This window comes from Myxocyprinus asiaticus, chromosome 43 (assembly GCF_019703515.2).
Source record: "Myxocyprinus asiaticus isolate MX2 ecotype Aquarium Trade chromosome 43, UBuf_Myxa_2, whole genome shotgun sequence".
NCBI classification, from domain to species: Eukaryota; Metazoa; Chordata; class Actinopteri; order Cypriniformes; family Catostomidae; genus Myxocyprinus; species Myxocyprinus asiaticus.
Genome location: NC_059386.1, coordinates 32,989,827 through 33,004,805, shown reverse-complemented (window position 1 = coordinate 33,004,805; position 14,979 = coordinate 32,989,827). Strand labels below are relative to the sequence as shown.

The following is a 14,979-nucleotide window of genomic DNA, read 5'->3' as shown; positions in this document are numbered from 1 at the left end:
CTCTGCTTTCATTACAAAGGTTGAAAAAACATCCAGCAGCCATACATATCAGAAAGTTAAACGTATATTTTTAAACGTATATTTATAGATTCTTTAAAAGAAAGTGATTTAAAACTTGTGAATAATAATAATAATAATAATAATAAATGTTTGTATGATTATTCATATTATTATTACTGTTCAAAAATATACCGTAATTATATAGAAATGACACACAGGGAAATACAATACAATTCTTCACATTATCCAAACAAATCTTTGGATAAACTTAACAATAAAATCTTCCTTTCTTCAAAGCAAATACATATTTTCTTTGTTAAAAGTTATACAATATCTAAATTAAATTAAACAAACAACTTTTTCTAACAGAAGATAAGTTTTATTGGATTTCTTAATACAGGTTTAGGTTAATCACTAAATCGTAAAACATTTATTTAGTATACAATTTTATTTAGTATACAAAACAACTTACACTTTAAACTTAAAGCTTTTCAAAGTTATGCAAATGCAATATTTATTTTATTTGATCTTTTTTTATCATTAATTACTGTTTATAAAAAAAATATTATTGATAGATTATCATTGGTAACCTCTCCATATTATGTTTTTGCCCCTTAAACACACACACACCTACACACACACACACACACACACACACACATATATATATCTACACACACACTGGCGGCCCAAAGTTTGGAATAATGTATAGATTTAGCTGTTTCTGAAGGAAATTGGTACTTAAGTTTTACAACCAACACTGGCCTCCTATAAACAACTCAATCTTCTTCATCAGTCATAATGTCCACACAATACACAGTACTCTACACAATTCTCCTGTGTCTGTCTCTGCTGACCTGAACTCCAGCAACTGCAAAACATAACAGTCATTTAACCACTGAAAACACCCAGTTAAAGAACTCCTAAAAACATATGCATTAAAAAAAATACTTATTATCGATTTTAAACTTGCTTTTCTCTTTCTTTTATTTTTATTTTTTATTTTTATTTTATTAACATTTTTATTGATTCCATCACAAGACAAATAAACACAACATAAAATACTGAATCAGTTATATAAATTAAATCCCTTCCCCCGAGAACCCTCCAAAAAAAGCCAAATATCCACCCCACTTCCTATTAAACAAATCCCATTTTCCCAACCTTCTAAAGATCGCCTCCTCAAAAGCTGCCACCCCGCCAATCTCCCCACACCACTTCCGAAATGAGGGTGCACCAGCCGTCTTCCACCCCCTAAGAATAATTTGTCTGCCCACCATAACTCCGGCTAGGACCCAACTTTTTAAGTGGCTATCCCCAAAATTAATGACCACCCCATTACCTAAGATACAGAGTCTGGGGCAAAATGAAAATTGAGTGTCCAATACACAATACACATAAATCTCTGAACCCTCAACCAAAATTCTTGTATCTTAACACATCCCCAAAAAACATGGGTTGTGTCACCGTCTTCTGAATTGCATCGCCAACAGGTGGGTGTGTCTTTAAGACCAAGCCTATACAATCTAGAGTGTCTCCAATATAATCAATGCAAAATTTTAAATTGCATAAGGCGCACCCTTGCATCTCTAGATGTGGACTTGATGCTTTGTAGAATCCTAGCCCACACTCCCTCCTCCAATACCAAGTTTAAATCTTTCTCCCATAATCTCTTGAGAGAAGTTGAAGCTCCGTCCCCCAGACTCTGAATTAACAGGGAGTAATACACTGATGCCTCATGACCTTTTCCAAAAGCAGTAATCACCATTCCCAGAGTATCTGCCACTTTAGAGGGGTGTATGCTATTTGCGCAGCTGTAAATACCTAAAAAACTGAGACCTGGGAATCCCAAAATGTTGAAGCATATTTTCAAAGGATCTCAACACTCTTATTAATACATAATGTTGGGTTCAGCCATATGCTCGAGGCTACATTTAAATAAATGTCAAAATTAAACACTCTGGACACTTTTGTCCATACCGCATGCAAATGCGAGATAACAGGGTGTAACTTAACTTCTCCGGTTAGTTTGATGGAAAGGCTTTGCAATGGTGAAATAGGGGCAAGAACTTCCTGTTCAACACAAAACCAGGGAGGGCGCTCTCAGGTGGAAGCGACCAATGAGCCAAATGTCTGAGACCGAATGCATAATAATAAAACAAAATCTTGGTTAGGCCTAGCCCACCTTTGTCAATCGGCCTATGTAATTTAATGAAATGTAATCTGGGACGTTTGAGCAAGGCCTTTGACCCTATCTGCTCCAGGGGCGCAGTATCATGGCTGACGAAAAAAAAATAATAATTTTTTTGCTCAATTGTCAGTTTAGGAAGATCTAATGGTTCCACAAAGTTCCTAATATTTTCATCAGTAGACGAAGAAGTGGAACTATAAAGATCAATATAGAATTATTTAAAAGCATTATTAATATCAATGGCCGAGGTAAATATTTCACCACCAGCAGATTTCACTGAGGGAATGGTAGAAAAAGACTCTCTCTGCTTTATATATCTAGCCAAAATTTTTCCTGCTTTGTCCCCCGACTCAAAGTATGACTGTCTTGCCCTGAATAGCCAAAACTCCACCTTCTGCGACAAAATAGTATTATATCTGTATTTCAATCGGGTCAATTCTCTGAGGTCATTAGATGACATTCACCGCTTCAGTTCTGTCTCGGTACTTTTAATATTTCCTTCCAACTGATCTGAGACTAAGATGTTTCCGTGCTTTTCTCTTTCTTGAGTCTCTCAGCTAGGCCTTTCCAGGATGAAATTATAGGAATACTTATTCATACACCTAATGTTTCCACCTGTGAAACATACTGCAGGCAGATGTGAACTGAGTAATTCATCTGTGCAGTTAAGCCAGACAAAAGAGAAGGCATCAATAGTAATACTGCATGGTTGAGATTTAGGCCTATATTACTCCTAAAGTTTTCACATTGTTGTTTTTTAACAACAGAAATTTTAGGATTTGTTAGTGAAATGTTATTATTTATTGATACTTTATTATTTTGCTTTTATTACTTTCTTTTTTGTTGTTTTTTTTATTTCTTCTTAATTTTGGTTTACTACTGTACTTTTATTTTATTTGTCTTTTATTTAACCAAGAAAAAATAAAATACATATAAATAAAAATAAAAATTCATCTGTCAGTAACTCTTTTTAATTGGACTGATTAAATTGTTTTCATAAAATTTCTTTAGTACCTGTACTTTGTAAAACACACACACACACACACACACACACACACACACACACACACACACACACACACACACACACATATATATAGGTGCATCTCAATAAATTAGAATGTCGTGGAAAAGTTCATTTATTTCAGTAATTCAACTCAAATTGTGAAACTCGTGTATTAAATAAATTCAATGCACACAGACTGAAGTAGTTTAAGTCTTTGGTTCTTTTAATTGTGATGATTTTGGCTCACATTTAACAAAAACCCACCAATTCACTATCTCAAAAAATTAGAATACATCATAAGACCAATAAAAAAAACATTTTTAGTGAATTGTTGGCCTTCTGGAAAGTATGTTCATTTACTGTATATGTACTCAATACTTGGTAGGGGCTCCTTTTGCTTTAATTACTGCCTCAATTCGGCGTGGCATGGAGGTGATCAGTTTGTGGCACTGCTGAGGTGGTATGGAAGCCCAGGTTTCTTTGACAGTGGCCTTCAGCTCATCTGCATTTTTTGGTCTCTTGTTTCTCATTTTCCTCTTGACAATACCCCATAGATTCTCTATGGGGTTCAGGTCTGGTGAGTTTACTGGCCAGTCAAGCACACCAACACCATGGTCATTTAACCAACTTTTGGTGCTTTTGGCAGTGTGGGCAGGTGCCAAATCCTGCTGGAAAATGAAATCAGCATCTTTAAAAAGCTGGTCAGCAGAAGGAAGCATGAAGTGCTCCAAAATTTCTTGGTAAAAGGGTGCAGTGACTTTGGTTTTCAAAAAACACAATGGACCAACACCAGCAGATGACATTGCACCCCAAATCATCACAGACTGTGGAAACTTAACACTGGACTTCAAGCAACTTGGGCTATGAGCTTCTCCACCCTTCCTCCAGACTCTAGGACCTTGGTTTCCAAATGAAATACAAAACTTGCTCTCATCTGAAAAGAGGACTTTGGAACACTGGGCAACAGTCCAGTTCTTCTTCTCCTTAGCCCAGGTAAGACGCGTCTGATGTTGTCTGTGGTTCAGGAGTGGCTTAACAAGAGGAATACGAAAACTGTAGCCAAATTCCTTGACATGCCTTGACCCCAGCCTCAGTCCATTCCTTGTGAAGTTCACCCAAATTCTTGAATCGATTTTGCTGGACAATAATAAGGCTGCGGTTCTCTCGGTTGGTTGTGCATCTTTTTCTTCCACACTTTTTCCTTCCACTCAACTTTCTGTTAACATGCTTGGATACAGCACTCTGTGAACAGCCAGCTTCTTTGGCAATGAATGTTTGTGGCTTACCCTCCTTGTGAAGGGTGTCAATGATTGTCTTCTGGACAACTGTCAGATCAGCAGTCTTCCCCATGATTGTGTAGCCTAGTGAACCAAACTGAGAGACCATTTTGAAGGCTCAGGAAACCTTTGCAGGTGTTTTGAGTTGATTAGCTGATTGGCATGTCAAAATATTCTAATTTTTTGAGATAGTGAATTGGTGGGTTTTTGTTAAATGTGAGCCAAAATCATCACAATTAAAAGAACCAAAGACTTAAACTACTTCAGTCTGTGTGCATTGAATTTATTTAATACACGAGTTTCACAATTTGAGTTGAATTACTGAAATAAATGAACTTTTCCACGACATTCTAATTTATTGAGATGCACCTGTATATATATATACACACAAACACACAAATGATTTTGAGGTAAATAATGATAATAATGATAATAATAATAATACTCTCAAAACCCAGGGTCAAGTCCGGAAAACTTTATGTTTATAACAATAATACTATATTATACCGTAAAAAATTTAAGCATCCTATGGATTTTATATGATATAATCTATTTGAAGTTTTATTTGATCAGAACTGTATATAGGCTTATAAAACAAAATCTAAAAACAAAAATGTAATGCATAACATCACACCATACCATACAAATAAAAAAATAAAAATAAAATAAAATAATAAACCATGATGCCCTACCAACCAATAAGAATTATTATTATTATTATTATTATTATTATTATTATTATTTTATGCAACTTTATTGAGAACAAATCAAGATCTGACTAACACAGTGATCAATTAACAATAGAATATAATCGAAATACAATACAGACTGAGCAGATAACCAGAAAAGGAAAAAAGAAATAAATACATAAGATAAAATAAATAAAAGGTACAGGTCTAATCAGATAACAATACATCTATATTTTTGTACAAGTCCAAGGCTTGTTTAGTTTTTATACATGACAGTGTTTTATATATCATTTTTTAACTCATTCAAGAAGACTAGAAACAGAGGTCTGACATTAATAAATCTACATCTATGGATGAATTGATTAGCCATAATAAGCAAGCTGTTATACATAGATTCCCTTTTTTCATCATTGTATATCAACTTGGGTGAATAAACGTCCTTTTCAGATATCCAATTTTGAAATGATTCCCAAAAAGAACTTGTATAATTACAAAGAAAAAACAAGTGCTCCAATGTTTCAATATCAGAAACACAAAACCTGCAAATGTTTACATCAATGTTGAATCTTTGTCTCAGAAACTCATTACAAGGGTAAATATGATTTAGCGTTTTAAAGTGAGTTTCTAATTCTGCCTGTAGTAGTAAACCTGCTGTTCAGCTATTGTTCTGCCTAACAGGAAGGGTGACCTGACTAACAGCTCCATCTTCCGGGCAATTTAAACACAAGTCCAAAACATTATTGGTTATTTAAATGCTCACATGGTCTCCTCCCGTGAATGAGCTAAAGTGCAAACATGGCGGCGGCGTGAAACCGTACACATCAGCTCGGATGGAGGAGCATAAATGAAAACTTTCTTTGTCATAATCAGAGAGCTGTTTCTGAATGTCCTTTTCCCGCGCCGATTAGGAGGAGAGAAGTGTTGAGGGCAAAACACTAGACTGGACTGGGCCACCGCCTGAAAACAATAAGGGCTGAAATGAACGGGGTAGGTTACAACGCAATTTTGTCCGATGTATTCTCATATGTGTGATGGTAGAATTATATTAGTCCAAGATATGATCCATTAGGCTTTTTATTCTGCACTTATCCTCAACTATCCCCTTCAAAATGCACGAACTCCACTTTTTGTTGTTGGTTCCTGTTTTATAAGTTGTACGAATCGACCTGCCGTTGAGTGTTTAGTCCGAGTGATGCACGATACAGTTGCTTTTACAGTTTATTATTACGTCATAAGGTAGACAAAGGAACAGTAGCGCTCCAGTGTGCAATAATACTGTACATTTTATTATTGTAAACCGATTTGAGCGGAACTGTTTAAAGGCCCTGTCGTGTGGGCGTGTTCATCAAGGATCAATAACCGTGTGAAGTAGAAAATGCTTCAACATAAGCTGTAAATATTGTCTAATTTAGCACCGATTCAGAATAAATAATTATGTCGATTCCAGCATTATTAAAAAAAAAAAAAAAACTATTTTTATTTACATTATTTCGCATTGTTATTACTAGGGATGCACCACCGATATGAAAATGTTTGGCCAATACCGATTTAAAAAATAAATAAAATAATAATAATAATTGGACGATACCAATATATTGCACTTGCCTTATTTTGTCATTCAATCACTGTTTTTCTTTGGAATTATGCTTTAAAAATGTACAAATAGGTACAAAAGCCTTTTCACTGTTCTAACAATGAATAATTTCCATTGAACACATGACAGGACCATTTTTTATTTTTTTATTATTTTATTAAAGAGTCACAACCAATGATATATTAGAAGATATAAAGAAAAAATAACTAAACATGATAACATGATTGATATGAAAAAGGTTATTTTGTACTTCTAAAAAATATTTTGCACTTTTGTTTTTGCAGATCAAAACAACAGAACTCAGATTTTACATGTATGTACTGTATTTGATAGAACATTACAAATGTATACTATGCATATGTTGGGCAATTCCACGTAAATGTCAACCACATCACTGAAAAATAAAAAAGTTTTAACCAAAGGAAAAAAAAAAACCCCTTTTAAATGTTGTATTATAGTGGTATAATGGATTAATCCGTCCAGAACGCTAGAGGGCGCCACTTGCTCACACAGCACTGACTGAAGCGCTGAATGCAGAAACGCAGCCTTTTAAGGTTTAGTAATCACGCAAGGCCATATTGCGATTTCAGTCTTAATTCAATCACTCATACAACATTAATGATATCATACCGATATCCCAGAAGTCAAAGTCTGCTGGTTTCAAAGTGTTTTTAATGTTTCCCCTCATCATGTAGCCTATAGATAAGTGATGTTTTCACAACTGTCAAGTCAGTTTATGGCAGTTTTTCCACATTAATGTGAGAACGAGAAGTAATATTTAATTTTTATTCTATGTTCTTAGGAGTGCCAATCCTTCTACATATTCTGGCTATTATTATTTCTTCTGGATTGTGCAATTTAATTATAAATCAACCATCGGTTTTGCATATCAGTGGTTTTATGCTTATAACCGATAGACTGATGGTTTAAATTTGGTCAATAATTTGCCGATAAATATCAGGAGCTGATACATCAGTTCATCGATTGTTATTACTGTAAGTGTTATCCGGATTCTATTTTGGCCAATACCGATAGCCAATAGATATTTTCTTTATGAACGATAAAAAATATGATGGCCGATATTATATCTTTATTATTTTGTTATTTTTATATATTATTTTTTCTTAAATAATCTGCCTACAGCTCAATCTACAATTTTTACATGCTTTAAGTGAAATCAAATTATTATATTTTATAATATCAAATATTTTAGGTATCAAAATATATCAAGTAGAACAAATGTATAAATTATCTGTTCTTTTGAAACCTGGCATAGAAAGAGTTTAGAGTCATATCACAAGCCATGATTTATCTGCTTCTAATGTTGGTCTAATAGGGTCAAAACCAATAAATGGAGGAAAAAATCCCACCCAGTATCCCACCCGGCCAATACCGGTATCATCACAATTAGTTCCTCATCAGTTAGCACTGATCATTTTGTCACTCATCAGATTTTCTTATTAGCAATGTACATTATGTGTGCGCTCCCGTTTATTGGTTTATTATTGACAGTTTTTTCTGTTATTTCTATTACATAAATTGTGAAACAGCATTTAGTTTCACTGTGGCTGGAATAATGATAAACCAGAACTTGAAACCAGAACTTCATTCTTAAACCAAGAGATAGAGATGAATGTTGCTGTAGATAAAAAGAGAGAACATTTCTATGTCTCATCCACACAACTCACTGTTTTGCAGGACGTGATATATAACGGACACTCTGCATTTCACCACCTCTTAAAGCACAGCAGCTCAAAGTCACCACATCATGAAGCTCAGTCAATCTCAGTCAAACTCATCCAAGATGGGAAAAATTCTCGATTATTCTGCATGCAGAATGAGCCACAGAAGCATGGAGATTGTAAGGGTGAAAAACTTGAATTATTATTTGTCTAACTGAATACATACAAATACATATTCTTGTGTCTGTGGATAAGTCTAACATTTGATTCAAGTCATGTACTTCTATGTATCACAGCCAGGAGACCCAGTACTGTAAACGGTGAGTTCACCCTCCCAAAAATGGTTGTGAATGAAGAGCTGCACAGAGCAGAGGAGCAGACACGGCAGCTGCACTGTACAGCATCATACATGCACTCCAGCGGTGACATCACTTCCCCCGGTCAGAGGAAACGAACCTGTGGCAAAGTTAAAGTAAAGAAGTCCATACAGAGAATGTAAGTCAACAATGGCAAATTACTACTCACTTTATCTCAATGATACCTCTGTTATTGGACTCTTTTGCTCACTGTATAATTGTATAATAGCTGATCGCGCATTTCTCTACATTGGCTTTTGTGTGATGCTACATCCCAGACGCTAGGTGTCGGTATAAGTCCTAGATGACAGCCATATACAAAGAGTGCACTTTTGATCACTATTTTTAAAGGTTTTTATAGTGTTATTGCCCAAATAGTTAAAGACATTGATTTTTGTTTTGTTCTATTCAAACATCTAAAACATCAGCAGAATTATTTTCTAGCATTTTCTAATATACATTGCATTTATAGAATTATAATTGTCAGTAGAGGTTGACCGATAGTGGATTTTGCCGATACCGATAACTAAGGTTGTGAAAAAAGCTGATAACCGATTAATCGGCCGATAGGTTTTAAAATCGATTTATTGAATGTTAAAACACTTTTCTTAATTTCCTTACTGTGATGGGCACAGACATGGGGCTATAAGAGTCCAAAATGAGTAAAATCCCAGATGCAGTTTATCAATCAACCAAAATCCCAATAATAACCAGAAACAAATTACGATTTTGTCCATAACGTGGGACTTTTAACTATAAATAAGCCCTACATACCCTGGAGACTCTTATTTTGAAATGTGCTTCAAAACAAAACATGCACTCTTACAATCATCTACAATGTATTACAATAAAAATACTATGAAGTAAAAATCAACATGAACAACAATCAATAAAGGTTATATAAATAACTGCTAAATAATGTCTATGCTTCATGTGTGTCATTTTTTTTAAATAACATTTTGTATTAATAATTGTGATTTAGTCCATAAACAACGGTGGTGACAGTGACATGGCTCGAAACAATCCTCTATACGTAAATATTCACCAAATTAAGCTTTTTCCGATAACCGATAGTTCCAAAAAGCAACTAATCGGTAAAACCGATATATCGGTCGACCACTAATTGTCAGTATGCTTTATTAGTAAATTATGGGTAAATTGTTGTTTGTTTGTTTTTGAGTGAGGTTGCGTTCACAAAACACTTAAAATTTGAAGTGTAAATATTGACTGTATAAAAGAAAATGTTTTGTTCTCTGAAATTGTGTGATTTGCTCATAACGTTTTTTTCCTGCAGTGCTGAGACCAAGAATCCACAAAATCGAAAGGTTACGGATTATTATCCCATCAGGAGAAGCTCGAGAAAAAGCAAAAGTGAACTGGAGGTAAAGCACAGATTCATGATAGATGAAGTTATAACATTGGTGTGTTTGTCTCATACATGCCTGTTTTATATCAACAGTATGAAGAGAAGAGGCACCTAGATATGTTGATTACGAATGGCATTGAGAATGGAATGATGGTAATTTCTCACGTTTTAATAAGTGTTGTATTTGAACTGAACTGGAATGATACAAAGATACCTTTATTGTCATTCTTAACAGGTCAGGTACATTGAAGGAAAAGGCCGGGGGGTTTTTGCCACCCAGAAGTTTCAGAAAGGGCAGTATGTAGTAGAGTACCACGGAGATCTGCTACAGATTACTGATGCCAAAAAAAGAGAGGCTTTATACGCACAAGACCCAACCACTGGCTGCTACATGTATTACTTCCAGTATCTCAGCAAAACATATTGGTAGGTTCGGGCACCACACCCTCTTTCCATTTAATAATTGAAAGTAAACGGCAAAACAAAGCAAAGGAAATTGTAGCATGCGGTCTTTTTGTCAACATGAAATGCTGTTCACAACCCATTTTACTTCATTAGTCTGATGTACAGTGGCAAGAAAAAGTATGTGAAACTTTTGGAATTAGCTGGTTTTCTGCATTAATTGGTAATAAAATTTGATATCTTCATCAAAGTCATAAGTATAAACAATTTCAATGTGCTTAAGCTGACAAGACAAACAATTATAATCTTTCATATCTTTAATGAACACATTAACCCTTGTGCGTCAATCTAAAAAAGTTACTCAGAGGTCCTTAGAGGACACAAATCTCCGCGTCAAAAAACTGCCATAATAATATAATATATTAATATTATTTTCCACTTTCGGTTAGTTAATTTGTTTTAAACAACATCAGTCCTGATCATAACTACCAAATATTCATTTATTTTCAGGATTTTAACCCTTTAAATGCCAGTTTGTTTATATAATGCCACTGTTGTTTTTTTTTTGTTTTTTTGTTTTTTTTATGAAGAAGAAAAGAAACACACAAAAAAAAAATTATTAATGCTAAGGGGAATTTTTTTTTTTTTTTTTTGGGGATTATCACAGTCTGGGATATGTCAATGCTTAGCAACAACATTTTATTGCATTATTATTTTTTGTGCAGTGTCAGATTAAAAAAAAAACAACTCACACTCGGGGGGCCTGGGTAGCTCAGCGAGCATTGACGCTGACTACCATCCCTGGAGTCGCAAGTTTGAATCCAGCCAGGTCTCCTAAGCAACCAAATTGGCCCGGTTGCTAGGGAGGGTAGAGTTGCTTGGGGTAACCTCCTCGTTGTCGCAATTAGTGGCTCTCGCTCTCAATAGGGTGCGTGGTAAGTTGTGGGTGGATCGCGGAGGGTAGCATGAGCCTCCACATGCTGTGAGTCTCCGTGGTGTCATGCACAGCGAGCCACGTGATAAGATGTAAGGATTGATGATCTCAGAAGCGGAGGCAACTGAGACTTGTCCTCCGCCACCGGGATTGAAGTGAGTAACCGCGCCACCACGAGGGACTACTAATTAGTGGGAATTGGGCATTCCAAATTTGGAGAAAAGGGGATAAAAATTAAAAATAAAAACTCAGTACCTTAGAGGACGAAAATGTCCATGTCAAAAAACTGCCATAAACATATTATATATTAATCATATTTTTAACCAACATCAGTCCTGATCATAACTACCAAATATTTATTCATTTTCAGGATTTTAACCCTTTACATGCCAGTTTGTTTGCATAATGCACTGTTGTTTTTTTTACACAAAAATTTCTCAATATACATACAAAACACACTCTGACATCCATACCAACACACCCACACAATTTTAGCTGCATCATTTCAGTTGGCCTGCAGTGCTCTATAATACAGTAAACAGAAAATAGGAAAAAAAGCATGTATTTACTCCATAGGCTGAACATGAGAAAAATGGCACCATCTGGTGGAAAATATAAAAAACTTAAATTGAAGCCAGGGCTCTGGAATGAAAGCATAATATCATAGAATTCATGATTTTATGCTTTAATGGCACTGGACATTTTTGTCCTTAAGGTCCTGAGTGTAACTATTTTGTGTACACAGTTATATATGTATTATAGGAACTGAGGTTGAAATATCAAAATTCCCCAAAAAATACACACCTTTGGCAAAATTTATGCCGTTGGCATTAACACAGCCAAAATGATCGAAAAGACAAATGTCGCACAAGAGTTAAACATTCACAGTGGTGTGGAAAAAGTAAGTAAACCCTTGGATTTAATAACTGGTCGATCCTCCTTTGGCAGCAATAACCTCAACCAAGCATTTCCTGTAGCTGTTGATTAGACCTGCACAACATTCAGAAGGAATTTTGGACCATTCTTCTTTACAGAACTGATTCAGCTCAGACATATTCTTAGGATGTCTGGTGTGAATGGCTCTCTCGAGGTCATTCCACAGCATCTCTATTGGGTTAAGGTCTGGACTCTGACTGGGTCACTCCTAAAGGTGGATTTTCTTTTTTTGAAGCCATTCAGTAGTGGATTTACGTCAATGTTTAGGGTCATTGTGCAGCTGCATCATTGCCTTAAAGATATCATGATAAACTTGGGAATTAATTTTTCCCTCGAAGATGGCAAGCGGTCCAGGCCCCGAAGCAGCCCCAAATCATGATTCTCCCTCCACTGTACTTTACTGCTGGGATGATATTTTCATGTTGCTATGCGGTGCCCTTTTTATGCCAGACTTAGTGCTGTGTGTTTTTCCCAAACAATTAAACATAAGTTTCATCATTCCACAAAACATTTTCCCAATAGCATTGTGAAGTGTCAGAGTGATCTTTGGCAAACTTTAGGCACATAGCAATGTTTTTGTAGGAAAGCAGCGGCTTCCTTTATGGTGTCCTGCCATGGAAACCATGCCTGTTGAATGTTTTCCCATATAGTGGACTCATGAACAGAGATGTTAACCAGTTACAATGATTCCTTCAATTCTTTATCTGTCACTCTAGGTTTCTTTTTTTTTTTTTTTTTACACCTCGTTGAGCATTCTGCAGTGTGTCCTTTGAGTCATCTTGGCTGGACGGCCACTTCTAGGGAGAGTAGCCACAGTACTAAAGTGTCTCCATTTAAAGACAACTGTATCTCTAACTGTGGACAAATGAATACCTAAGCTCTTCGACATAACTTTGCAACCCTTTCCAGCTTCATGCAAAGCAACAATTATTTATCATAGGTCTTCTGAGATCTCTTTTTTTTGTGAAGCATGGTCCACATCAGCAGATGCTTCATGTGAATAGCAAACTCAATGTTTGAGTATTTTTATAAGTCAAAGTAGCTCTAACCCACACCTCCAATCTCATTTCATTAATTGGAAGACAGGTTTGCTAATTCTTGACTGTAATTAGCTATTGCTGACATGTTTGTCATTAGCCTAGGGGTTCACATTATTTTTCCAACCTACACTGTGAAACATCACATTTTAATGGAAGATGTTTGAAATAACATTCACTGTTGAATCATGCAGAATAACACGAAAAATTTCATTCAAAAGTAAATTTTGATTTCATGTTGACTTCTGTGAACCTGTGATGCATTAAATACAACTTAAAAACAGTTGAATTGCAAGCATTGTCTGAAATCTAATTCATTTTACTTTTTTTGTGCACTTGTTTCTCAACAGTGTGGATGCTACAAATGAGTCTGATCGTTTGGGAAGGCTTATCAACCACAGTAAAAACGGTAACTGTCAAACCAAACTCCACGACATTAACGGAATACCTCACCTCATCCTCGTGGCCTCCAGAGATATTCAGGAAGGAGAGGAACTCCTTTACGACTACGGCGACCGAAGTAAAGCCTCAATAGAGGCTCACCCATGGCTAAAACAGTAATGTATTCAGAGGAGGGGGGAAAAACATCTTGTTTCTTAACTAGACAGTTTTTAATGTAATTGTTGCCTTAGTAAACTGAGAATGTTATGGGATAGTAAGTAAATGGGTATGTTACACAGTGACATACATGTCAAACACGTTAGATTGCGGTACATATTCGATGTGTCCTACTTTTAAGATATTTATCCTGCTCTGACATGCTAGTTTTGGCACATTTCTTTTTGTATATTTTATATATTGTTAGATCAGTGCTTCCAAAGCATGCAGTTATAGTCCAACTTTCTGCATTTTTATAAAGAGTTTTCTTAATCTGATGTGTATGGTAGTTAGAGGCTTAGCAATAATTATTTATAATGCCCAAACAGTTATGTTTGAAGCAGAAAGCCGGTGATGCTTAAAGATAAAACATTTTAAAAGGTTCAGAAAACTGGAACATGAAACCAAACTTTGATATAATTTGAAATGTTACCGCTGTTACAATGCTGAGTGTCATCTGAACAAAGCTGTACCTGTTATACAAAACTGAGTGTTGAGACCAAAAGCTCAAACTGAGAGTTTCAATCAATCTGTACGAGATAATAACTGCATTGTTTAAATAAATGATTTTATGCAATCTTGTTCCTCTTGTTGTGTATATATCAATCTTTATTTATTGCTTTTATTTGAAAAATACTTTAATGCTTGTATATTTGGTCCCACTATATATTAGGCGTCTTTAACTACTATGTACTAACGTTTAAATACAGTTGAAGTAAGAAGTTTACATATACTTAGGTTGAAGTCATTAACACTAATTTTTTAATCACTCCACATATTTCATATCGGCAAACTATAGTTTTGGCAAGTCATTTAGGACATCTACTTTGTGCATGACACAAGTAATTTTTCCAACAATTGTTTACAGAGAGATTGTTCACTTTTAATTGACTATATCACAGTTCCAGTGGG

General features: G+C 35.3%; 1 protein-coding gene across 3 annotated transcripts; it reads left to right on the top strand.

Moving 5' to 3' along the window:
• Positions 1 to 5,903: 5,903 nt before the first annotated feature.
• On the top strand, positions 5,904 to 14,649 carry LOC127433711 (N-lysine methyltransferase KMT5A-A-like). Of its 3 annotated transcripts, XM_051685849.1 has the most exons (8): positions 5,905 to 6,150; positions 7,042 to 7,070; positions 8,456 to 8,624; positions 8,736 to 8,934; positions 10,090 to 10,177; positions 10,255 to 10,314; positions 10,397 to 10,587; positions 13,821 to 14,649. In XM_051685849.1, exons 3-8 carry the CDS (start codon positions 8,588 to 8,590, stop codon positions 14,029 to 14,031), a joined length of 786 nt encoding a protein of 261 aa, XP_051541809.1. In that variant the 5' UTR covers positions 5,905 to 6,150; positions 7,042 to 7,070; positions 8,456 to 8,587; the 3' UTR covers positions 14,032 to 14,649. The 3 variants fall into 3 exon arrangements, with proteins under 3 accessions (XP_051541807.1, XP_051541809.1, XP_051541808.1); XM_051685847.1 differs by lacking the exon at positions 7,042 to 7,070 and having other exon boundaries at positions 5,904 to 6,150; XM_051685848.1 differs by lacking the exon at positions 7,042 to 7,070 and having other exon boundaries at positions 5,907 to 6,150; positions 8,456 to 8,618.
• Positions 14,650 to 14,979: the final 330 nt, after the last annotated feature.